Genomic DNA, 26,743 nt, shown 5'->3' on the forward strand with positions numbered 1-26,743 from the left:
AGAGTCGTGATGACTTTGCCTATACCTAAACGATAGACTGTATTCTACGGATTGTTTCCAGACATGTAACTACAATACTCTTCCCATGGTTGCCTTTAGAAATTGCTTCTACATATTCTTTCTCCTGCTTAACACACACCTTCTACATTGACTTCTTAATGTCACGTTGTTCTTCGTTCTTTGTACAGTCGACTTACAGCATTAGAATTTTTCTTCTAGATTATTGTATCCGCTGTCCATCATGGGACTGATCGCCTTTTAGCTCAGGTCGTAACGGTTGCTATGAAAGCTAGCGAGATGGCGTAGTGTTTAGCACACTGGAGTCGCTTTCGGGAGGACGAGGTTTCAAATCCGCGCCCTTCCTTTCTGATTTAGGTTTACCGTAATTTCTCCAAATCGCTACAAGAAAATACCGGGATGCTTCTTTCCAAAGGGCACGGCCGATTTCTTTGCGTGTCCTTGAAACATTCCTTGCTTGTGGTCCGTCTCCAATGACCTCGATTTTTGAACCCTAATGTTCCTTCTTCCTTTCCTTCTGCTATGAAGACCTCCTTAAACACCACGTCTGTAATAGTTCCGTAGTATGTCACCATTCTCTCGATGTCCATTTCCTTATCCACGAACTTAGTCAGCTCTCTGTCCACGTTTTTTTTAGTCACTGCTGCAGTTTATTTAGATAACTTTGTTCCAATTCTTTTTTAATACACTCTTCCAAAAATTTATTTTTTTCTAATTCGCTCTGTATTTTTAATATTACCCAAACCGCTGACAATGTGATGTAGTGAAGGTGTTCCTGTATGAAATGTGATAATTCTGTGATGCGAGTAACTTTATTCATCGCATCATTTCCAGTTATTCAGTGGACGTACAGGGCAATCGCTAGTTACATATACATCAATATTATTTTTTCTAGTAATGTTATCGAATATATGTGAGAACGAAGTCTTTCGCGACAACACTTTTGTATAAAACATACTCGGACTTCTTGCCGTGTCAATTCCGAGTAAAACCTCGAATTTTCGACATTATAATGTAATGGCCGAATTGACGCGGCAAGAAGTTCGATAACGCTTTATCGAATGTAATAGTGTCACTTCGTTCGTTCATGACAAAAAGATTATTAGCACTCAAGTACCTTCCCAAATCTTTCCCCCTGTCTTTAGTAGTTTTATCGTGCCACATTGTTGACCGAGTATTGCTATCTACGGCAATTATCACTCCAATTCCCCTCTTAAAACTTAAAATGTTGTCTGAGTCAGTATTTATACCTCGGGTAATGTCCTAATACATACTGACTGCATGTAATTTTTAAGAACTTTTGGTGAGTTCTAGGACGACAGTGTCTTAACGTGAAAGTTGGTGTAGCATAATGGCATCTATTCGAGGAAGCCTCGCGGACTTTGGCGTCTTGTCACGGTTCGCGCTGCTCTCCCCGTCGTTAGATCGAGTCCTCCTTTGGGCATGGATGTGTGTGTGTTGTCCTTAGCCTAAGTTAGTTTAAGTTAGATTAAGTAGTGTGTAAGCCTAGGGAGCGATGATCTCAGTAGCTTGGTCCCACAGGAACTTACCATAAATTTCCAAATGGCATCTTTTAACTTGTTGGTAAAAATCACTGCTTCTCCTTTCTTCATACTTTCTGCACCAAATATTCTATAGATTTTTCCTATTCCAACTACATTATTGTTCAGTGGTAGGATTTTTAAAGAAATACGATGCCAGTGTTATGTTCCATGACAAACTGCAAAAAAACTGTTTGCAGCGCTCGAGAATGCTGCAAATTTACTTGCCAGCATTTGATGTGTTGTCGTGTATTCCGTGCAGTACTTGAAGAAATTGTATTATGGTTGTCGACTGACAACCGGTTTTATCATTTGTGTTCTGTTGTTATTTTATGATAGAAGCTCTGTAGGCCCAATATTGCATCCTACATCCTTTTCTAATGCTAGTGAAATCTTTTGTAAGTTTTTCGTATGTTTTTGTCTATTACATTGACGCGAATTTTTTGTCGATTTTTGTCTCAAGGCTTCATAATTCTTTGTGTTTTTTGCGATGGATAGGCCTAAAACGTATTTACATTTTATGATTGCCTTTACGAACGATCTGAGTTCTTCTGCTGATAATGGATCTTCGTCAGATTGTACAGCGCAGTGTGACATATCCCCCACGGATATATCTGAAATTACTGGAGCATATACAGAATCTTTATCAGCGCAGTTGCCTCGATATTCTACAGTTGGAGGCTCTAGAGAGCTCTGTGGAACAGAAGGCAATGAAAACTGCGGCAGATACCGAATCAGCGATGCTTGTAGTCTGGCAGACATTTGTAATGTCGGAACTTCTATTAATTTGTGCTATATCCTGTCGGTTAATATCTGATACCCGAGGGTTATTGGGAGCTTCTGAACTCTTCGTTTTATGTTCTGGTGGTTCCGTATCAGAAGAGAGCAAATTGTACAACTGTCAGGGGAGAGATGTCGACGTCTTCTTCCGTCCTGTGTAAGGTTTGCACTTCTAGCCAGCCGGCCGCTGTGCCGAGCGGTTCTAGGCGCTTCTGTCCGGAACCGTGCTGCTGCTGCGGTCGCAGGGTCGAATCCTGCCTCGGGCATGGATGTGTGTGATGTCCTTAGGTTAGTTAGGTTTAAGTAGTTCTAAGCCTAGGGGACTGATGACCTCAGATGTTAGAGCCATTTTTTGAACTTATTGCCCTGATTGACTTGCAATTGTAGCTTTAAGTGCAAGTAGGTCGTTGACGATATTTATATCATTTACGGGAATTGGACAGTTTTTCTTTACGTGGTCATTAGCTTTACAGTTATAGCAAATTACACCAACAATTCATAGGTAGAGTGAAGGGAATATGCTGCCACCTACGATAAACGAACAGCGCGGAGTATCTCCACCAGATGTATCACTCACCGGTTGCAAGTACTCATCGATGAATCGATAAGAGTGTTAGATGCGCTCTGGATGAGAAACATTTGTCTGGAGGGATGTTGTTGTCAGGACGACAGATGATTGGTGGCATGTTACCACTGTCTATGTCAGCTGCGACCTTGTGGTCGTTGAGACGTCCATTGCGCGCGCATTGGTGCGCTCCATTGGTGCTACGGTTTTGTGAGACGGTGACTGTAGCGCCGCCACGTAGCTGGTCGTGGAACCAACCATGGATAGCCATTAACTTTTTCGGTTGTTTACGTTTCTAAATACGTTAATTTCATGACAGAGACACCTGGATCTACTATACAGACAATTCCAGGCGTTCATTAAGCGACACACAAACGCACTAGACGAACAAACACAGTACAAACAGGAAATTACAGTTGCTTAACCTCATCATGTATACTTGGTTGTTCACTTTCGTAACCTGCAACTGAATCTTCTTATGCGTGTTGTGCGAGCTGTTACTAGTCTGATCTTACAATTGCGGTCGTTCAGTAGGCAAAAGTACTGCGCAAGGATATATGCGGATCCCGCTATGAACACCACCTTGTGAAATTCTGTAATTCGGCTCTCGCAAAATGCTGGACGACTTTGGTCAAATATCAGTCAGTTCAGATTTCACAAAGTTTGTATTACACAGTACGACGAGCTATTATAATAGATGAATCACATTCCATGGATTCCGCAGAGTGGAGTCGGGCACTGGAAAGAACTATGTACATTCTATTTAAGTGCAGTAAAACGAAATGACAACTCTATGAACAATTGCAGCATTATAGTGCTAATACTAATTATAACACAACACGCTATATACTAATTTTAAGCGTTTTTGTGAGTGGAGTGGAACTAGTATTCCAACAAATACCTTTACGAATCTTACAAGGGGACCGCGGCTAGACGTCATCATACACTCCTAGAAATGGAAAAAAGAACACATTGACACCGGTGTGTCAGACCCACCATACTTGCTCCGGACACTGCGAGAGGGCCCGCATCTCGTGGTTGTGCGGTAGCGTTCTCGCTTCCCACGCCCGGGTTCCCGGGTTCGATTCCCGGCGGGGTCAGGGATTTTCTCTGCCTCGTGATGGCTGGGTGTTGTGTGCTGTTCTTAGGTTAGTTAGGTTTAAGTAGTTCTAAGTTCTAGGGGACTTATGACCACAGCAGTTGAGTCCCATAGTGCTCAGACCCATTTTTTGAACTGCGAGAGGGCTGTACAAGCAATGATCACACGTACGGCACAGCGGACACACCAGGAACCGCGGTGTTGGCCGTCGAATGGCGCTAGCTGCGCAGCATTTGTGCACCGCCGCCGTCAGTGTCAGCCAGTTTGCCGTGGCATACGGTTCTCCATCTCAGTCTTTAACACTGGTAGCATGCCGCGACAGCGTGGACGTGAACCGTATGTGCAGTTGACGGACTTTGAGCGAGGGCGTATAGTGGGCATGCGGGAGGCCGGGTGGACGTACCGCCGAATTGCTCAACACGTGGGGCGTGAGGTCTCCACAGTACATCGATGTTGTCGCCAGTGGTCGGCGGAAGGTGCACGTGCCCGTCGACCTGGGACCGGATCGCAGCGACGCACGGATGCACGCCAAGACCGTAGGATCCTACGCAGTGCCGTAGGGGACCGCACCGCCACATCCCAGCAAATTAGGGACACTGTTGCTCCTGGGGTATCGGCGAGGACCATTCGCAACCGTCTCCATGAAGCTGGGCTACGGTCCCGCACACCGTTAGGCCGTCTTCCGCTCACGCCCCAACATCGTGCAGCCCGCCTCCAGTGGTGTCGCGACAGGCGTGAATGGAGGGACGAATGGAGACGTGTCGTCTTCAGCGATGAGAGTCGCTTCTGCCTTGGTGCCAATGATGGTCGTATGCGTGTTTGGCGCCGTGCAGGTAAGCACCACAATCAGGACTGCATACGACCGAGGCACACAGGGCCAACACCCGGCATCATGGTGTGGGGAGCGATCTCCTATACTGGCCGTACACCACTGGTGATCGTCGAGGGGACACTGAATAGTGCACGGTACATCCAAACCGTCATCGAACCCATCGTTCTACCATTCCTAGACCGGCAAGGGAACTTGCTGTTCCAACAGGACAATGCACGTACGCATGTATCCCGTGCCACCCAACGTGCTCTAGAAGGTGTAAGTCAACTACCCTGGCCAGCAAGATCTCCGGATCTGTCCCCCATTGAGCATGTTTGGGACTGGATGAAGCGTCGTCTCACGCGGTCTGCACGTCCAGCACGAATGCTGGTCCAACTGAGGCGCCAGGTGGAAATGGCATGGCAAGCCGTTCCACAGGACTACATCCAGCATCTCTACGATCGTCTCCATGGGAGAATAGCAGCCTGCATTGCTTCGAAAGGTGGATATACACTGTACTAGTGCCGACATTGTGCATGCTCTGTTGCCTGTGTCTATGTGCCTGTGGTTCTGTCAGTGTGATCATGTGATGTATCTGACCCCAGGAATGTGTCAATAAAGTTTCCCCTTCCTGGGACAATGAATTCACGGTGTTCTTATTTCAATTTCCAGGAGTGTAGATTTCGTCCAGATTTGTGGTATAAGCAGAGCTTAGCCAGAAATGAAAGCGACGGAAGTGGGAGTCCAGATGGCTAAGAGTTTAGAAGAAACTGCATTTCTGGCGCTTGCCAGGAGCAATTTATATTAGCGTAATTACCAGGTAGTAGCTGACGCAGCGGAAAGAGTACAGACTGGGTCGTGAGGTGGAGTCCCTATGCAGAAATCTTAAATTTTTACGTTATGTACACTGCAAATGAACCGAAATGATGCTCAGTGTATTGCATTTACTAATGTATTCATCCTCCCCCCATGAACCATGGACCTTGCCGTTGGTGGGGAGGCTTGCGTGCCTCAACGATACAGATAGCCGTACCGTAGGTGCAACCACAACGGAGGGGTATCTGTTGAGAGGCCAGACAAACGTGTGGTTCCTGAAGAGGGGCAGCAGCCTTTTCAGTAGATGCAGGGGCAACAGTCTGGATGATTGACTGATCTGGCCTTGTAACACTAACCAAAACGGCCTTGCTGTGCTGGTACTGCGAACGGCTCAAAGCAAGGGGAAACTACAGCCGTAATTTTTCCCGAGGGCATGCAGCTTTACTGTATGGTTAAATGATGATGGCGTCCTCTTGGGTAAAATATTCCTGAGGTAAAATAGTCCCCCATTCGGATCTCCGGGCGGGAACTACTCAAGAGGACGTCGTTATCAGGAGGAAGAAAACTGGCATTCTACGGATCGGAGCGTGGAATGTCAGATCCCTTAATCGGGCAGGTAGGTTAGAAAATTTAAAAAGGTAAATGGATAGGTTAAAGTTAGATATAGTGGGAATTAGTGAAGTTCGGTGGCAGGAGGAACAAGACTTCTGGTCAGGTGAATACAGGGCTATAAATACAAAATCAAAAAGGGGTAATGCAGGAGTAGGTTTAATAATGAATAAAAAAATAGGAGTGCGGGTAAGCTACTACAAACAGCATAGTGAACGCATTATAGTGGCCAAGATAGACACGAACCCCATGCCTACTACAGTAGTACAAGTTTATATGCCAACTAGCTCTGCAGATGACGAAGGAATTGAAGAAATGTATGATGAGATAAAAGAAATTATCCAGGTAATGAAGGGAGACGAAAATTTAATAGTCATGGGTGACTGGAATTCGACATTAGGAAAAGGGAGAGAAGGAAACATAGTAGGTGAATATGGCTTGGGGCTAAGAAATAAAAGAGGAAGCCGTCTGGTAGAATTTTGCACAGAGCACAACTTAATCATAGCTAACACTTGGTTCAAGAATCATAAAAGAAGGTTGTATACATGGAAGAATCCTGGAGACACTAAAAGGTATCAGATTATATAATGGTAAGACAGAGATGTAGGAACCAGGTTTTAAATTGTAGGACATTTCCAGGGGCAGATGTGGACTCTGACCACAATCTATTGGTTATGACCTGTAGATTAAAACTGAAGAAATTGCAAAAAGTTGGGAATTTAAGGAGATGGGACCTGGATAAACTGACTAAACCAGAGGTTGTACAGAGATTCAGGGAGAGCATAAGGGAACAATTGACAGGAATGGGGGAAAGAAATACAGTAGAAGAAGAATGGGTAGCTCTGAGGGATGAAGTAGTGAAGGCAGCAGAGGATCAAGTAGGTAAAAAGACGAGGGCTAGTAGAAATCCTTGGGTAACAGAAGAAATATTGAATTTAATTGATGAAAGGAGAAAATATAAAAATGCAGTAAATGAAGCAGGCAAAAAGGAATACAAACGTCTCAAAAATGAGATCGACAGGAAGTGCAAAATGGCTAAGCAGGGATGGCTAGAGGACAAATGTAAGGATGTAGAGGCTTATCTCACTAGGGGTAAGATAGATACAGCCTACAGGAAAATTAAAGAGACCTTTGGAGAAAAGAGAGCCACTTGTTTGAATATCAAGAGCTCAGATGGAAACCCAGTTCTAAGCAAAGAGGGGAAAGCGGAAAGGTGGAAGGAGTATATAGAGCGTCTATACAAGGGCGATGTACTTGAGGACAATAGTATGGAAATGGAAGAGGATGTAGATGAAGATGAATTGGGAGATACGATACTGAGTGAAGAGTTTGACAGAGCACTGAAAGACCTCAGTCGAAACAAGGCCCCGGGAGTAGACAACATTCCATTGGAACTACTGACGGCCTTGGGAGAGCCAGTTCTGACAAAACTCTACCATCAGGTGAGCAAGATGTATGAGACAGCCGAAATACCCTCAGACTTCAAGAATAATATAATAATTCCAATCACAAAGAAAGCAGGTGTTGACTGATGTGAAAATTACCGAACTATCAGTTTAATAAGCCACAGGTGCTAAATACTAACGCGAAGTATTTACAGACGAATGGAAAAACTGGTAGAAGCCGACCTCGGGGAAGATCAGTTTGGATTCCGTAGTGAGGCAATACTGACCTTACGACTTATCTTAGAAGAAAGATTACGGAAAGGCAAACCTACGTTTCTAGCATTTGTAGACTTAGAGAAAGCTTTTGACAATGTTGACTGGAATACTCTCTTTCAAATTGTAAAGGTGGCAGGGGTAAAATACAGGGAGCGAAAGGCTATTTACAATTTGTACAGAAACCAGATGGCAGTTATAAGAGTCGAGGGGCATGAAAAAGAAGCAGTGGTTTGGAAGGGAGTGAGACAGGGTTGTAGCCTCTCTCCGATGTTATTCAATCTGTATATTGAGCAAGCAGTTAAGGAAACAAAGGAATTATTTGGAGTAGGTATTAAAATCCATGGAGAAGAAATAAAAACTTTGAGGTTCGCCGATGACATTGTAATTGTCAGAGACAGCAAAGGACTTGGAAGAGCAGTTGAACGGAATGGACAGTGTTTTGAAAGGAGGATATAAGAAGAACATCAACAAAAGTAAAACGAGGATAATGGAATGTAGTCGAATTAAGGCGGGTGATGCTGCGGGAATTAGATTAGGAACAAAATGGCTCTGAGCACTATGGGACTCAAATGCTGTGGTCATCAGTCCCCTAGAACTTAGAACTACTTAAACCTAACTAACCTAACGACATCACACACAACCATGCCCGAGGCAGGATTCGAACCTGCGACCGTAGCGGTCGCGCGGCTCCAGACTGTAGCGCCTAGAACCGCTCGGCCACTTGGCCGGCTTAGATTAGGAAATGAGACGCTTAAAGTAGTAAAGGAGTTTTGCTATTTGGGGAGAAAAATAACTGATGATGGTGGGAGTAGAGAGGATATAAAATGTAGACTGGCAGTGGCAAGGAAAGCGTTTCTGAAGAAGAGAAATTTGTTAACATCGAGTATAGATTTAAGTGTCAGGAATTCGTTTCTGAAAGTATTTGTATGGAGTGTAGCCATGTATGGAAGTGAAACATGGACAATAAATAGTTTGGACAAGAAGAGAATAGAAGCTTTCGAAATGTGGTGCTAGAGAAGAATGTTGAAGATTAGGTGGGTAGATCACGTAACTAATGAGGAGGTGTTGAATAGGATTGGGGAGAAGAGTAGTTTGTGGCACAATTTGACAAGAAGAAGGGATCGGTTGGTAGGACATGTCCTGAGGCATCAAGGGATCACAAATTTAGCATTGGAGGGTAGCGTGGAGGGTAAAAATCGTAGAGGGAGACCAAGAGATGAATACACTAAACAGATTCAGAAGGATGTAGGTTGCAGTAGGTACTGGGAGATGAAGGAGCTTGCACAGGATAGATTAGCATGGAGAGCTGCATCAAACCAGTCTCAGGACTGAAGACCACAACAACAACAACAACAATATATTCATAACATGCATGGAATGGAAAAGTAAAGAAAAATTTGGAGATACTTTTAGTATTTTACAGCTGATAATTTACAAGTGCTGGCGTGACGGTCATCGTAAAAGCAGGGGAGGCAGTAGTTGCCTTGGTATCTTGCACACGTTATAAACGTTGCATTTTAACAATTACATCGTCGTTTTAACGTTTATGTAGAAAACAAAATTGGTTTACTGTCATAAAAAGTTTTCTCTCATCTCACAGTTTGGCAGCAAACAACGCGTAACCCATCATTTCGCCAAGTATTAGCGAGGATACCTGGTGATGTACAAGGGAAAAAAAATTTGTTGCAGCCTTCTTGAGATGTGATTTCTTTTTTCTCTAGACAGGCCGATTTTACCGGCACTGGGAGACTGCTGTACGTGTGAAGCGGCTGAGGGCTGATCGAAGATCACAACGAAATTATTGGAACACGATAGTCTGTATGCTTTAATTACAATCCCTGCTTGGAGAGTTATTTGCACAGTCCTCGTGAACGCTGTAAGTACAACTTTTTCTCGGAAATCTGCAATCCCAAATTTTCTTTTGCTTTTCTTTTCATGCCCTTAATGGAAATGTTAAGAAGTACAATACACTGAGAATTATTTTGTTTTTTTGTAGTGTAAGAAAGGCAAAAATTTAAAATAAAAAATTTTTCTGCATAGGGACTCGACCCAACGATCGTCGAATCACCGTTCTGTACTCTTTGCACTGCGCCAACAGATGCCTGATAGCTACGTTAACATAAATTGCTCATGCCTTGCCTGATACGCGTCAAAAATGCTGTTTATTTTCTAAACGCTGATCATCTGGAGTTTCTATTTACATCAATTTCATCTCTGGCCAAGCCCTGCATATACCATAAATCTGGGCGAAAGCGGTGATGATGAGTAGTGCGGATCCCATGTTAAAGCCAAGACATTAACCGCACGACATTTACTATGCTTCGACTGGCTGTGTAAAAGATGTGTACCTGACTCCTTTATGACGAATTTTCCACGTAGTTTTTGCAGAGATCTGTTTTCATTTTGCTATTAAATTAATGATTTGCAGAATTTCTTGAGAAAATACAAATAACTGTGCCAACAAACGACGTTAATGAATATCTATCGTGAAACAGTTCTCAAAATATAATTTTTTGAGGAGGTTACTGGAGGATGTTTTAGAGTAAATGTCAGCTAAAATTCGTATAACACAATTTCGTATACTAAAATATTGTTATTGTAAGACAAGTTTCTCTAAAGAATGATTCCGTTCCTAATTATTAGATAAAAGTTTGTGGAATTGAGGAATAACGTCATTTCTTCATTTTAAGGTCACCAGTAGCTCGAATCATGCATTTTAGAGATAAGGCGCTTCATTAAATCATGAAAGTTTGAAAGCACTCGGTCGGTATTTACTAGTACACCCTCGACGCCCTGTGCTAATGCTGCACGATGCACTGAAGCGCCAAAGAGACTGGTATAGGCATACATATTCAAATACAGAGACATTTAAACAGGCAGATATGGCACCGCGGTCGGAAACGCCTATATATTACAAAAGGTGTCTAGCGCAGTTGTTAGATCGGTTACTACAACTACAATGGCAGGTTATCAAGATTTAAGTGAGTCTGAACGTGGTGTTATAGTCAGTGCACGGGCGATGTGACACAGTATCTCCGAGGTAGCGATGAAGCGGGAATTTTCATGTACGGCTATTTCACGAGTGTACCGTGAATATCAGGAATCCGGTAAAACATCAAATCTTCGACATCGCTACGGCCGGAAAAATATCCTGCAAGGACGGGACGAACGACGACTGAAGAGAATCGTTCAACATGACAGTAGTGCAACCCTTCCGCAAATTGCTGCAGATTTCAGTTCTGGGCCATCAGCAAGTGACAGCGTGCGAACCATTCAATGGAACATCATCGATACGGGCTTTCGGAGGCCCACTCGTGTACGCTCGATGACTGCACGATGCAAGCCTTTACGCCTCGCCCGGGCCCGTCAACACCGACATTGGCCTGTTGATGTCTGGAAACATGTTGCCTGGTCGGACGAGTATCATTTCAGATTGTATCGAGTGAATGGACGCATACTGGTAGTGAAAAAACCTCATGAATCCACGGACCCTGCATGTCAGCAGGGGACTGTTCAAGATGATGGAGGCTCTGTAATGGTGTGGGGCGTGTTCAGTTGGAGTGATATGGGACACATTACAATCTAGATACGACTATGACAGGTGACAAGTACGTAAGCATCCTGTCTGATCACCTGCATCCATTCATGTTCATTCTGCATTCCGACGGACTTGGGCAATTCCAGCAGGACAATGCGACACACCACACGTCAAGAATTGCTACAGAGTGGCCCCAGCAATATTCTGCTGAGTTTAAACACTTCCGCTGGCCACTTAACTTCCCATAAATGAAGATTATTGAGCATATCTTGTATGCCTTGCAACGTATTGTTTAGAAGAGATCTCCACCCCCTCGTACTCATACGAATTTATGGAAAGCCATGCAGAATTCATGGTGTCAGTTCCATCCAGTACTACTTTGGACATTAGTCGAGTCCATGCCACGTCGTGTTACGGCACTTCTGCGTTCTCGTAGGAGCCCTGCACGATATTAGCCAGGGTACCAGTTTCTTTGGCATCTTAGTGTATACAGATTCGAGTCCTCCCTCTTAAGATACGAGACCAGTCACTTCAAGTCAGTAAACGTGTAAATGCGCCTGCCTCGCTGTAGCCACGACATTTCATTAAAGTCCTATTAGATCACTCACGAAAAATTTAATTTGTGGGGATGATTTTTCACTCCATCTATATCGGGATATAATTTGTTTCCGATATGCAAATTCGCAAGATTTGTTCATGATGTTTGTCTCCAGAAGAGACTTACCGCTCAGGTAGCGTTGTGGTATCATTTGATGTGGTATCATTTTAATAGAAGCCGACGTCAATGATACGTAAATTAATTACCAGGAGCAGCCCAGCAGGTGCGAAGTGGACAGCTAGGAAGAGAAAAATTTGACAATCGTCGGAAGGGCCACAGTTCCTCCATAGGCCTACGTAGTTCCTCGTCAATTATTAAATCTCAGCGCTTGCCTTAAAATGTGTAATTTGGATATATTTAAACTGATTGACTTATTATTTGTGTTTAACAGAGATGAAGTGATGAATGTCTTACGATAGCAGCTACATTTGCTGTTACAAGACTTTTTCATTGTTCCGCGACACTCGTTCTACAGAACTAACTATGAAATTTTTTGGTAGCCTCATCGCCTTCCAGTGAGCGTCTTCACCAAGTTGTTCATTCTAACGTCATTGACTGACACAGAATCTGCATGCGACTTGCCAAAGCTACTCGTCACTGCTTATGTTTTTAAGTTTTACGCAGTTTACATAGTGCATATTTAATTAGATTTAATTAGAGCTGGGTGCAAATGTTGGATTTCGAGGGCGCTGTTCTGTTAACAAACTTGACAACGTGATAACTTTTATTTGGGATGACTGGAACAATATTATGTCTTTCATATGAGATTTACAAGGGATGTCTATGTCTCTATCTTTAAACGTGGAAAACGTAGAATTTTTAGCTAAATATGCCAAATCGCATGCATCATTTCAGCAAACTCTCTCTCTCCTTGTGTGTGTGTGTGTGTGTGTGTGTGTGTGTGTGTGTGTGTCCCTCTCTCTTTCTCTCTCTCTCTCTTTGATTTTCCAGTTCCAAAAGCAAGACATGATATAGGGCGCTGCAGTACATTCTTTGAATACACGTATAGGATACTATTAAAGCGGTACATATTGCAAACCGACCATTTACGAGAGAGTGCTGAAAGGTAACGCCTACGAATTTTTATGTGACAGCTCTTAAAACATTTTAAATAAAACAAACGTTGTTAATATTCCACATCTTTACTCTTCATGTCTACATATTTGAGCCCTCTGACGCTAGAGGGCTGCGAATTGTAGCGTGTAACATGGCGGTGTTTGAAGTAACTACACTACTGGCCATTAAAATTGCTACACCAAGAAGAAATGCAGATGATGAACGAGTATTCATTGGACAAATATACAGGGTGTTACAAAAAGGTACGGCCAAACTTTCAGGAAACATTCCTCACACACAAATAAATAAAAGATGTTATGTGGACATGTGTCCGGAAACGCTTAATTTCCATGTTAGAGCTCATTTTAGTTTCGTCCACCTACGCTCAATGGAGCACGTTATCATGATTTCATACAGGATACTCTACCTGTGCTGCTATAATATGTGCCTTTACAACTACGACACAACATGTGGTTCATGCACGATGGAGCTCCTGCACATTTCAGTCGAAGTGTTCGTACGCTTCTCAACAACAGATTCGGTGACCGATGGATTGGTAGAGGCGGACCAATTCCATGGCCTCCACGGTCTCCTGACCTCAACCCTCTTAACTTTCATTTATGGGGGCATTTGAAAGCTCTTGTCTACGCAACCCCGGTACCAAATGTAGAGACTCTTTGTGTTCGTATTGTGGACGGCTGTGATACAATACGCCATTCTCCAGGGCTGCATCAGCGCATCAGGGATTCCATGCGATGGAGGGTGGGTGCATGTATCCTTGCTAACGGAGAACATTTTGAGCATTTCCTGTAACAAAGTGTTTGAAGTCACGCTGGTACGTTCTGTTGCTGTGTGTTTCCATTCCATGATTAATGTGATTTGAAGAGAAGTAATAAAATGAGCTCTAACATGGAAAGTAAGCGTTTCCGGACACATGCCCACATAACATATTTTATTTGTGAGGAATGTTTCCTGAAAGTTTGGCCGTACCTTTTTGTAACACCCTGTATTATACTAGAACTGACATGTGATTACATTTTCACGCAGTCTGGGTGCATAGATCCTGAGAAATCAGTATCCAGAACAACCACCTCTGGCCGTAATAACAGCATTGATACGCCTGGGCATTGAGCCAAACAGAGCTTGGACAGCGTGTACAGGTACAGCTGCCCATGCAGCTTCAACACGATACCACAGGTCATCAAGAGTAGTGACTGGCGTATTGTGACGAGCCAGTTGCTCGGTCACCATGGACCAGACGTTTTCAATTGGTGAGAGATCTGGAGAATGTGCTGGCCAGGGCAGCAGTCGAACATTTGCTGTATCCAGAAAGGCCCGTACAGGACCTGCAACATGCGGTCGTGCATTATAGTGCTGACATGTAGAATTTCGAAGGTATCGACTTGAGGGTAGAGCCACGGGTCGTAACACATCTGAAATGTAACGTACACTGTTCAAAGTGCCGTCAATGTGAACAAGAGGTGACCGAGACGTGTAACCAATGGCACCCCATACAATCACGCCGGGTGACACGCCAGTATGGCGATGGCGAATACACGCTTCCAATGTGCGTTCACCGCGATATCGCCAAACACGGATGCTTCCATCATGATGCTGTAAACAGAATCTGGATTCATCCGAGAAAATGACGTTTTGCCATTCGTGCACCCTGGTTCGTCGTTGAGTACACCATCGCAGGCGCTCCTGTCTGTGATACAGCCTCAAGGGTAACCGCACCCATGGTCTCCGAGCTGATAGTCCATGCTGCTGCAAACGTCGTCGAACTCTTCGTGCAGATGGTTGTTGTCTTGCAAACGTCCCGTCTGTTGACTCAGGGATCGAGACGTGGCTGCACGTTCCGTTACAGCCATGCGGATAAGATGCCTGTCATCTCGACTGCTAGTGATACGAGGCCGTTGGGATTCAGAACGGCGTTCCGTATTACCCTACTGAAGCCACAGATTCCATATTCTGCTAACAGTCATTGGATCTCGACCAACGCGAGCAGAAACGTCGCGATACGATAAACCGCCATCGCGATAGGCTACAATCCGACCTTTATCAAAGTCGGCAACGTGATGGTACGAATTTCTCCTCCTTACACGAGGCATCGCAACATCGTTTCACCAGGCAACGCCGGCCAGCTGCTGTTTGTGTATGAGAAATTGGTTGGAAACGTTCCTCATGTCAGCACGTTGTAGGTGTCGGCACCGGCGCCAACCTTGTGTGAATGCTCTGAAAAGTTAATCATTTGCATATCACAGCATCTTCTTCCTGACGGTTAAATTTCGCGTCTGTTGCACGTCATCTTCGTGGTGTAGCAATTTTAATGGCCAGTATTGTATGTTAGTGCATGAGGAACAGTGTGCTGTAATCGAGTTTCTATTCGAAGCGTTCGTCCACACATGGAGCAGCCTCTCCTTTAGCATGACAATGCCAGACCACACACGCGCACTGCGACATCTGCAACTATCCGACGCCTTGGGCTCACGGTCTTCCATCATCCTCCACACAGACCAGACTTGGTCCCACCTGATTCTCATCTGTTTCCAAAATTTAAGGCACTTCTTCGAGGACTTCACTTTGATAGCGATGAAGCGGTGCAAGTAGAGGTGGGGTTGTGGCTCCGACAACAAAGTCAAACATTCTACAATGATGATATCAACAAACTGTTCTCTGGATGGGAGACGTGTTCGTCGTCAGGGTGACTATGTCGGAAAATAAATAAGTAGGCCTGAAGACTGCAGAACGGTAATAACGTTTGCTTTATTTCAAAAGCTTTAAAAGAGTTTTCACTTAAAATTCGAAGGCATTACTTTTCAGCACGCCATCGTAGTAATTTTCGTTTTCTATAAATTGACTGTAAATATTATACTGATAGAAATTTCAGGTCATTCTTATAGAAGCGACGGGTTTTTGCATCGGGATAACCAACTGAATGCTGACGATGCTGGGGGAAAGCACATATACGAATGTGGAAAGTTGAAATGTCATATTTCTGTGAGAATTTGTCATCTGTTTCAGTATAAGTACCTCTAGTTCATCTTACTACCTGGAACGGAAGGAATATCGCGTGCATTTCATCTCGTATTCTTTTAGTCGATTGAGTCTACGACCTCCAGTGAGTGATAACAGGATCTCATGTGCCTGAGAACAGTTTTGTATGAATAAAAATAATCAACAGAAGACGATTAACACACAATATTCCTTCCAGTGAAATAGGATGAATCTTAAAGGACTAAACCCGTTTTTAGACAACTTAAAGTAATAAGTTTTGTTGAGTCCTTTAAATGGTAACCATGGCTTCAGATTCTCTGGTATTTATAATATACCATGTGAATGTGGTAGTAATAGGTGGAATAAATGATTAGAATTGTTTCTCAGTGAGCAAAGAACGCACTCCCATGCATACGAATAAGGTCTTGTTTGAGCAGACGTGGAGTCAAGCCCGCATTTCAAACTACAGGTATTCTGTCGTCAGGGAGGTCGTGGAAATTAGAACATTCGTTAACACTTTTGATTGAGATACTGGCTATGCGTTCAACAATGCGCGAAAGCGTGCTGTTGAAAAGGGGGGACTACAGAGAGGTATGCCCTTAGATTTAACCGTTTTGAGAGCAATGACGTTTATGTCAAAATACCATCTTGGTACTAGTTTAAGCTTTGGTCATACTGGTCTATTTTTGTGGATTCTCGTTGTCACTTTGCACACATCTACTTTTTTGATTAAGACGTTGGAGGATGTTTTCGAGTGACTAGATCTGTATACCAATTTGAAAAGATAAGCTCTCCGATATTGCTTCCAATGCACTGGAAATTTAGCTTTTTTCCCAGTAATATTAAATGTGGACGCAGGATATAAAATGTGAGTGGTACATATTTCAATCAGGGCTGCATTTAAGCGGCGGGTCACTCAGCCAGTCATAAACAGGAATTATCTGTTGCAAGAGATGGTCATGTAGTGGAGAATACGGAATTAAGTACCGGTCGTCTTCGTGGGAACAATTGCTGGACCTACTGCTGAGCCACGAGGCGCGGGATAGCCGCGTGGTCTAGGGTTCTTGCTACGGTTCGCGCGGCTCCCTGCGTCGGAGGTTTGAGTCCTCCCTCGGGTATGAATGTGTGTGTTGTCCTTAGCGTAAGTTAGTTTAAGTCAGATAAGGTAGTGTGTAAGCCTAGGTACCGATGACATCAGCATTTTGGTCCCACAGGAACTTACCACCACCACCACCTACTGATGAGACATGGAATCCGCTTGCAGTCCGAACATTAGAATAAAATACTTTAGTAGTAAGTAAAAACAAAATAGTCAGTGACGACAGATATGGAACGAGGGATCTCTTTTTAGTGACCTTAAAGGTGGAAGTTTTATACAACGAGTGCTGGCGTGTTGTCGAGCTGGAAACAGCTGAAGATGGAACGCTGGCTGTCGAAAATGTAATACTAAAACGTAGCGCACTAAGAAGTCAGTCAGTAATCGGATTTATCTGGGATGTATTATGAGTCACTTACGATAAACTTGTGATAAAACTTTGATTTTGTGTGCCGCTGGAAAAGAGACTTCGGAGTTACGCCATTTACGGATGATTTATGTATTTATGTAACTGGTGCGACGTTAGTCGCAGGTAAAGGAAGGAGAGCTTTATAAAAGATCTACAGTTCAAGACAACAGTAGATTTTGTTGCGGCAAATAAATAGCAATTACTGGCATAGATTTTTATTATTCAAGACGAGTGCATCGTAAGTACCAATTAAACAATCACATATAAACGAATCTTATTATTAGCCAATTTGCGCAATATATGCAAGGGTAAAAGAGTAACAAACTGAGTTATACATATGTCGCCCACACCAGACGGTCACCAGCTCGAGGTACAGCGCAAGGAAGTACTTTATCCAACCTGCAGCTCCTTGTGCGATGTTTACAACAGATAAACTCTACGATGGCGTCACTCCATCAACGAATAGAGTGGTAGGGCAGCTACATGACCGACCATGGAGGTAGCTTGCAAGGTTCTGAAAGACTTTTCGGAGCGTGTCCGTGTCATGGTAGTTGTGAGAAGCTTCCAATCCAGAGCACGAATTCGGAGCCTTTTTGAATGAGTCAGGGCGAGTGTTGTCTAGGTGTACGGTATAACGGGGCAATTTTGTGACACTTTTAACATTTTTCATTACGCAGTCTAATAAAACATGTACTGAGACACTCGATTTCCACATTTATGGAATTTTATAACCTTTATCCATCAATTTTCATAACAATAAAATTTTTATGTGCAATGAGTTATTCGGAATATGGCGTGGTAATTGCGACGAAGTTACCCTCCAGCTCAAGACAACATTCTGACATGAACTCTACGACAGAGAAAATCGAGTTAAACTTGTTACGTGCCAAATTTGTAAAGAAACGGGAGAGTAAAATTTTCACAGCTGGTGTCAATCAAACGCAAGTATAACTGCCGCCATCCGGGAAGCGTAAATATTTCAACACCGTTTCTCTATCAGAAAGACAGCAACCTAGACATTCTTGAGCGAGACTGCGAGCGAGCTCAGCAGAAAATCGTTAGAAGAGTGCAGACCGAACTGCCTTCGGAACTTTATGTAAGAGTCACTAGGTAAGACGAAACATCACCTAGCAGGGGTTTGACTAAGCGGTACAGATACTGTAACAAATACGTTAAGCAAATGTAGCCGAAGTGAAGACTGCTGACGACTAGAGAATAGCAGAATCGACTCGGTTATTACGAATGATGTCATAGAGCTGAGCCCCTCCTCGACAACATAAATACTCCCCCCCCCCCCACTAGACTAGAGCATTAAATCAGTAGGATCGATGGCGTTGATATCGTTCCCACTCGCTTCTGTGGTTATGGTATAGTAACATCTTGTGTGTGAGATTGTTCTGGTGTTAGCTTTACACTTGCTGCCTTACGAGAAGATCAGCGATCCACAGCCGGGGATAATAAGCTCCATCATCCAATACTGAAGTCAGCCCAGCAACCAGCACTAATGGGCAGTCAGAGGTCTACCAACACGGCTCCGATCCAGGGCAGAAGTTGCCCTGAAACTCCAGCGTTGCACGAGCCTGAAGGTCTACCGCAGCGGCAGGTCAGGTTCAGCATTCAGCACATCTTGGCATCCGACATTTCGGTGCATCTAATGGGACAACTCAGGCAATGGGAGGGCTTCACTACTTTGTGTGAATCAAACACACACGTCGCAGTCACCGCCATCTCCAAGCAAGGCTACCGACGTGGCGCGCCTAACTCACCATTGGGCGGCAAACCACCGCACTATGGTGTCATCGACTTCAACTCTCAGCTGATGCAGCATCCTTGGCAGCACAGAGTCCACTGTTGGATTCAGCGGATTTCTCTCCAGATTACGTAGCCACTAGCCGTTGCAAGAGGCACGGCAACTACTAGCATTCTGAGTTGTAAATGGAATAATCTTGAATACTGTCTTATTACATCTAACGACGTCACAAAGGTCCTCGGTCTGCATCCTGACAACACAGTAGCGGTTTCCAGTCTGACTGTGAGTGACCCCTATAAATAAAGACGGGCCTGACCTAGTGTTGGCTCAAATGTCTCTGAGCAGTATGGGACTTAACTGCGGAGGTCATCAGTCCCCTAAAACTTAGAACTACTTAAACTAACCTAAGGACAGCACACACATCCATGCCCGAGGCAGGATTCGAACCTGCGACCGTAGCGGTCGCGCAGTTCCAGACTGTAGCGCCTAGAACCGCTCGGCCCCTCCGGCCGGCTGACCTAGTGTTCCTTTATGATATACAGTTATAACATTGTTATAAACTTGCCCAGTTTTATGAGTTTTGTTTTATCCATACAGAGAACAAAATTTGTCACACAGTTTGTCAATTTGGTAAGATTCATTTTTCAAATTTTCTTAAAATCCAAATAATGAGAGGTCTTTCTTCACTGAAACAAAATAAGAATGAAAAAACAACACTAACCTCAATTAAGCACAGAAATAAAACCAAACTCTTACACATACTTATTTCAACGTCTGTTCAGTGCAACCGTATCAGAAATAAAACAGGTCACACCACTTACGTTTGACACAACATTCTCTAAGCAAGTTAATTAGTTAAAACTTTCAGATATTTGCTTACAAGCTGAATGGTATGAGAAAAAAAGCCATGACACATTTAATCCAATATTCTGAGAAACGAAGTTATAAAGCGAAATAAAATTGTCTTTGTTACTAAACCATCCGCGAAAGTTCCGAATTTTATTAATTTGACTTGTTTTCCACTATTTCAACTGTCATATTTCCTTCTGTTACCCGTATAATCTACGGAAACATCATTTTTTCGCCCTCCAATTGGAGAAATTTTTTTTGTAAAATTTAACTGGTATGCAGAATGGTCTGCTCATGTAACTTACATTTATCGATTTGTCTTAAGTCAGTCAGCTCTTCAGAGTTATTGACTATTTGCAGAAAGCTTCCAAAAAATCTATAAACACGACTTTCCACCTGCAAACAAAATGGTTTTGTGACCAGTTCAAGTGTAATGATCGTACTTGTGGCTTCCATCTCCATGGACAGCACTGTGAAAGATCACAATGCAACGAACCTACCTGGTGGTTACAATTAAAGAGCAGTTACCCACGGAGGTCCAGTATGGGCTATAATTATCGTGTGGAAGCGAAACTTGGCAGATATGCTAATGCGTTAATGAGGAACCGATTTAAGGTGGAAAAAAATTAGTTCCAATTTTGGCCATCGGGTCAAATCTGGAGCTGTACGGAACCACGCCGAGATATCCGGTGCTTACATTGAACAAATTTTGTAAGCGGCGGTTAATAATAAAGTCTACATTATGCCTTTCTCACTTGTTTGACCTTTGCTGCCCACATCCTGTGCCTAATCCATTAAATATGGGAACATTTCCACACACCTTTTTTGCAGTCAGCGTCATATTTGCACCTGGTGGAAAAAACTGGTACTATTTTTGTTTCAGCGTAAATCGGTTCCGCATTAACGCATTAGTATATCTATAAAGTTCCGCTGCCATACGATACGTACAGCCCAGACTGGATCTCTGTGAGCAGTTGTACTTTAATTATAACCACGCGGCATATGTTGAAGGATGTCCCAAGTTACAGTATTTAATAATAAAAAGCTAGAGCGCGCTGTTGTCACAGATTAATACCTTAGTAAAAAAGAGGCCCAGTTTTATGATATGAAATTAGCGTCACTGGATGAGAAAGAAAATAGGTGAAGCAGTTAGAAGAGCACTGATGAAATTATGCCTGTACCAGATGCCGTTTTTGGAAATAACTGTTATTTGTGATGAGAGGCTTCTGTGGGGGCACTCACCTGCCAGGGAAAGCTGCCGAAGCCCGCTTCGTCACCGCCGACGATCCTCCGCTGCGCGCCCACCAGCTGGCCCAGCTTGCCAGAGGACAGCCCGCACCCTGCAACATAAGCCGCGCCCTTCACCTAAACTCGCCTGCATACAGTCTCGCCAGTATGGCCACGGTGTACAGTGGCTGCCGTAGTTAGTAGCGTCAACGACCCTGTAGTAGCATCATTTATTGTTTCTGAATCGCGCGTTGCTTTGGAAAATGCTATAAGAATGAAATATAGATTATTTGTTGTAAATATCCCCCAGAAGCTGTTAAGAGTTTATATTTGTTTTTCTGCAACTATTTTTAACACTTTGCAGTTCGTAATGATGACACAGGGCGTCTCCGTGCGCTCTTATTTAAATCGCTGCGGCGAGCGCCACAAAAAATTATGCGAGCTCTTTGTGAAAACAATGGGGCCACTGATCAGCAATTGGGGTATACTGGGTTGATGCGTAAGTTCGTAGCACTTTTCCCTGAGTTTAATAAACACAACAGATACAAATTACAGATACTTTAGTCATCAATAATATACACTTCTTCACTATGTACAACAATCAGCCAACGCTAGCGTAAATTTTTGATTTCGCAGCTGTAGAAATCACAAGGTTCTGAGACGAAGAATTCGCCGAGCCATGTTTGGAGCGCATTTTCATCCGGAAAGGAAGTTCATTGAAGGTTCTTAGAGAGAGAGTGGAAAAGGCGAAAATTTTAAGGAGCAAGGTCAGGTGAATAAGGTATGTGCGGAACGACCTCCCAATCCACCTCCTGATAGTGTTTTTGGTTAGTCTAGCAGGATGTGAGCGGGTGTTACCGTGGAATAGCATCGCTTCACGCAGTCCTCTGGTCGTTGCTTTTGTTGACAATATACGTCAACCGTGATGGTTGCTCCTCGGGGGAGCAATTCGTAGTACACCGCACCTTCGCTGTTCCATCAGATGCATAACATTATCTTATGTGGATGCGCGCAGGTCTTTGTATGGGGAGTTGCTGCTTTGTTTGGTCTCAGTCATTCCTTTCTTTTCCTTACGTTAGCATAACGACACCATTTCTCGTAACTATTAACGATACAGGATAGGAATGGTTGGTGTTGTTCACGAGCCAATCGATAATGAGCAAGCAGAGATGCACATATGGCCACCCGCTGATTTTTGCGACTTTGGCTGGGAGCATGTGGTACCCATACACCCGATTTTTGAACCTTTCCCATTGGATGCAAATGTCGCACAATGGTGGAATAATCACATTTCATCACATCTACCAGTTATCGAGTACACTGACGTCAGTGATTGTGGATTAATATTTTTAAGCGATTTTCGTCAAACGTCGAAGGTCTTCTTGAATGTGGAGGTCACTAATGTCAAAAACATACTCCTTAAAAAGAGAAAACCGATTTCTCAACGTGCTCTGTCCAACGGCATTATCCCCATACATGCCGCAAGTGTTTCTCGCTGTCTCCTCTGCTGTCACTCCTCTATTGAATTCAACAGAAAAATATGTTTGAAACGTTCCGATTTCTCTACTTGGCACTCCATTTTCTAGCGTCCACAGCTCCACTCGTATCTACAGGTGACAAAATGACAATATGTTAACTCAAATAGCAACAGTGTACTACAAATAAAAAAATGACAATCGATAAATAAACCCATAGCAACCGGAATACCAACATGCAAAACAAAAACGCTGTGAACTTACGTACCAACCTAATACACTAAATCAAAAAGTGCGCTTTCATTCAAATAGATTTAAGTAACCATTACAATACAATACTTTTAATTCTGTGATACTTTTGAAACTCTTTTGGGTGGATTGTTTCCGTCGTCATTTCACTCGAATTGTTGACAAATGAATCACTGTCATCATCAAAATCATTGTCATCAAAATGATCGTCACTCTCGTTGTCACTTAGATGTTCCTCTAGATCGACAAACTCCTCCTCATAAAGGAGAAAGAGCCATTTCCCACCTACGAACTTAAACATAATGGTTGTAACCTTTCTCTCAGCACTGCTACAATTCGACATCGAGTTAACGCAGGCTTCCCTAGATGGCAATACCAAGCAGCACTGATGCCTTGTACAGTCAGATTCTAGAATAGATCATGTGAGGGTTACTAAAAGTCGTATCGAATCAGGCTCGACATGGGAGTGGAAAACAAAATTCGCAATGTCGACCACTACTCGCCGTTGGAATGGAAGGGATTAACCTTAAGTCATAATCTGGCAGAAAATTTAAAATTTGTCATGGTGAACACATATCTCTGCCATTAGTCCATAAAGTTTTGAGATATGGTTAATAGAAAATACAGAAACGTTAAGATGCTGGTTTAAATGCTTCAGGTGTTCTCACAGATTCTCCCCCCCCCCCCCCCCCATCCCGCTCCACCATTTGAGTACAACTCACAGAACGTTCGCACAGCCAAGTGACACTGTCAGAAAAGTACTTTGTGATGTTACTCAACTCGCTCTTCACACTGTCTAGAATGTCGGTCATGTCGTCAAAGCGTGGACCTTTCATGTTAATTTCTACACTGTGTAGTTTCATGGTAGGTTCGTACTAATACCACCAAGCCTCTTCACAAGTGATTATTTTCAGAAAAGAATTGTCCGCCTTTCTCATTTCAATCAAGTCGCGACATGCGTCTACGCGTCGTCGTATTTTTTCAAGGTGCGCGGGAAAAAACTTTGCTCACACTTTTGAGTTCTGTAAAACATTCTAGAGAATGTCTCAAACACCGGATTTAGAAATGTTGCTCCATATCGAATTGTGACACAACACGTTGACACATTACAGCCGCACGTCCACTACTTATTACTGCCTGCTCACAACTGGCTAATCGAATGCATATCTGTTGTTTACAGTTGTTAATTGAAGCTGCCACCGTAGTTACTGCGCTGACGCGCATATACGCTAGGAATAAAATCAATCTCAGAACTTTCTGGACGGACGGTGTATAATTTTAAAACAGAATGACCTCAGGGTCGAAACTAGTAGCAGAATATTAAAGATAAAATGTTTTAGCAGCTTGTGGTGGTTATTTACAAGAAAATGTGTTTTACTGGGGTTGAGCCGCACGAGTTACGGAAGATTTTATGAAATATGGATTGCTGAAATATCACCCTCCTGCAGAGCTGAGCAGTGCCTTGCTTAGAGACACTACAAATCAAAGTGACCTTAGAGCTGTAGCGTGAAACACTTCTATCAGATCCATAAATGTTATGAACAGCAATATGTGATAAATCTTGTTGAGAATAACTGTAGTCTTGATATAGACGTTTGATTAATGCGCTTATTAATCGTTATAAAAGCTGTGTGAAGTTTAAAGAGTAATTGAAACAGAAAGAAATTTAAAAGAAATGTGTATCTGGATAGAAGGTGAGAAATCAAAATACAGCGTAAATGAGGTTGCCTGACGCCTGCAGTGGCCTCAGGATACTAGTGAGAGGCGTGGATATCGACACAGCCACGTTGTTGGCATTAAGAGTCTCACGAAAATGACAGCCACCACTGGCACAAACTGCATTATCAAGGCTTAGGCACACATAAACTGGGCACCGCAGAAGCCGCTCTAATAGCTGAATAGCAAAGCCTGGCTTTTTGACTAGACTAGTGCTATGCTGGTACACCACGATTTCAGGTTAAAGTGAAAAGCGCAGTACTTTCACGTAGTTTACTCACTAACACATGCAAATTTTCTGGAAATTCTCGCTTTCCACCAATCAATCACTAATGATTGGTATAGTAGTTTTGGTACACTACATAAATGACGTAGTAAATGGTAGGATTACGGGTAGTACTGGTAGAATTGATAGGGAAAGAAACATAAATGAATGAGTAGAGAGAAAATGACAGCCGACGACGTCTCTGTTTCTTCAGTTGTTTTTTTCTTCATATAATTAGAACCGCACATAATTCAGTGTTAGTTCAGTGAGTATTTTATATCCTCACAGAATATAAGTTGCATTTTATAAGTAATAACAATTAACTAATCGCGCAACTTCTGCGCTTTTATGTAACTATAGCAACTACTTTTGATGCAAGTACAGTTTACATGCACAAACATAAAAAATATATAATCATTGTTGTTATTTTCTACTCAGTAGAACGTTCTTTATCATGATCAAATTAAGAATTTCCTGTTATTAATGATAAATGCGGAAGTCGTTAATGAATAACAGAAACATGGTTCAAATGGCTCTGAGCACTATGGGACTCAACATCGATGGTCATCAGTCCCCTAGAACTTAGAACTACTTAAACCTAACTAACCTAAGGACAGCACACAACACCCAGCCATCACGAGGCAGAGAAAATCCCCGACCCCGCCGGGAATCGAACCCGGGAACCCGGGCGTGGGAAGCGAGAACGCTACCGCACGACCACGAGATGCGGGCAATAACAGAAACATGTTTTATATAATTTCGACGAAGTATTTAAGCGATATTTGATATATTTGTGTTTTGCAGTTTCTTTGTTTTACCTTTTTGTTGAGGAAATTGCGTACTCTAGCGCTAAATGATGAATCTCAAGTTACAAATGAACAATTTTCGAATAAAATCTGAATTAAACACTGAAACTTTCAGTTTTGCTGCAAGTACTGTTTATTCTTAAGTAACAGACAGGAGGAAAACTACGTAGAACAAAAATGTTCCGTAGGTTACCTGGTCCTTTATATAGCCTCACTCAGTTTCTAGACGGTTCAACGTGTCCGGCCTTCAGGAGACTCAAGTAAGACACTGATCACATACGTAAAGAAAGTGATCGTTATGAGGTAACGCTCGATAGGTGTGCAACACACCCAATGTACATGTAATATAGACACTACCTCAACTGACCAAAGCTACTGGGAAATCTACCACAGTAGACTCTTACTTATGGTAGTATTCGGTAGCCTCCGGTAGTTCAACAACTCTGATAACGATATTTCCTGGTTTATACTTACTTGCACGAAGCTAAAAGTTTCAGTAAATTCCAGTCTTCGTTGCCGATGAACGGCAGTCAGCATGGGTGCCTGAACCAGGCGTTTGCTGTGAAGAGATACTGTTAGTAGCCGCTTTTTTCATCTGGTCGGTCAGTTGCTGGACAGTTACACATCTATTCCCTTGTATACATCCGCGCAGCCGACTTTCATCTCTGGCATCTATGTCCCTTGGTGCACAACAGCTGTCTCGGTGCCGGTTTCGGATAGCGCTGTTTTGCCATGCACGCCAACATCGCTCCGTTTCAGCATTACGACATCGACTGCACTGTTTTCCGCGTCCCCCGAATACGCTTTATATA

The 26,743-nt window shown here is 43.2% G+C and overlaps 1 protein-coding gene across 1 annotated transcript in view; it reads right to left on the reverse strand.

Moving 5' to 3' along the window:
- LOC126184287 (serine proteinase stubble) overlaps positions 1-26,743 on the reverse strand; it is a gene marked incomplete at its 5' end in the record, with an annotated part of 278,456 nt that overhangs the window by 166,676 nt on the left and 85,037 nt on the right. Inside the window, one exon of the mRNA XM_049926664.1 lies at positions 21,436-21,533. Coding sequence (XP_049782621.1) covers positions 21,436-21,533 — 98 coding nt within the window. The remainder of the gene's footprint in view (positions 1-21,435; positions 21,534-26,743) is intronic.

This window comes from Schistocerca cancellata, chromosome 4 (assembly GCF_023864275.1).
Source record: "Schistocerca cancellata isolate TAMUIC-IGC-003103 chromosome 4, iqSchCanc2.1, whole genome shotgun sequence".
In the NCBI taxonomy this organism is placed as follows: Eukaryota; Metazoa; Arthropoda; class Insecta; order Orthoptera; family Acrididae; genus Schistocerca; species Schistocerca cancellata.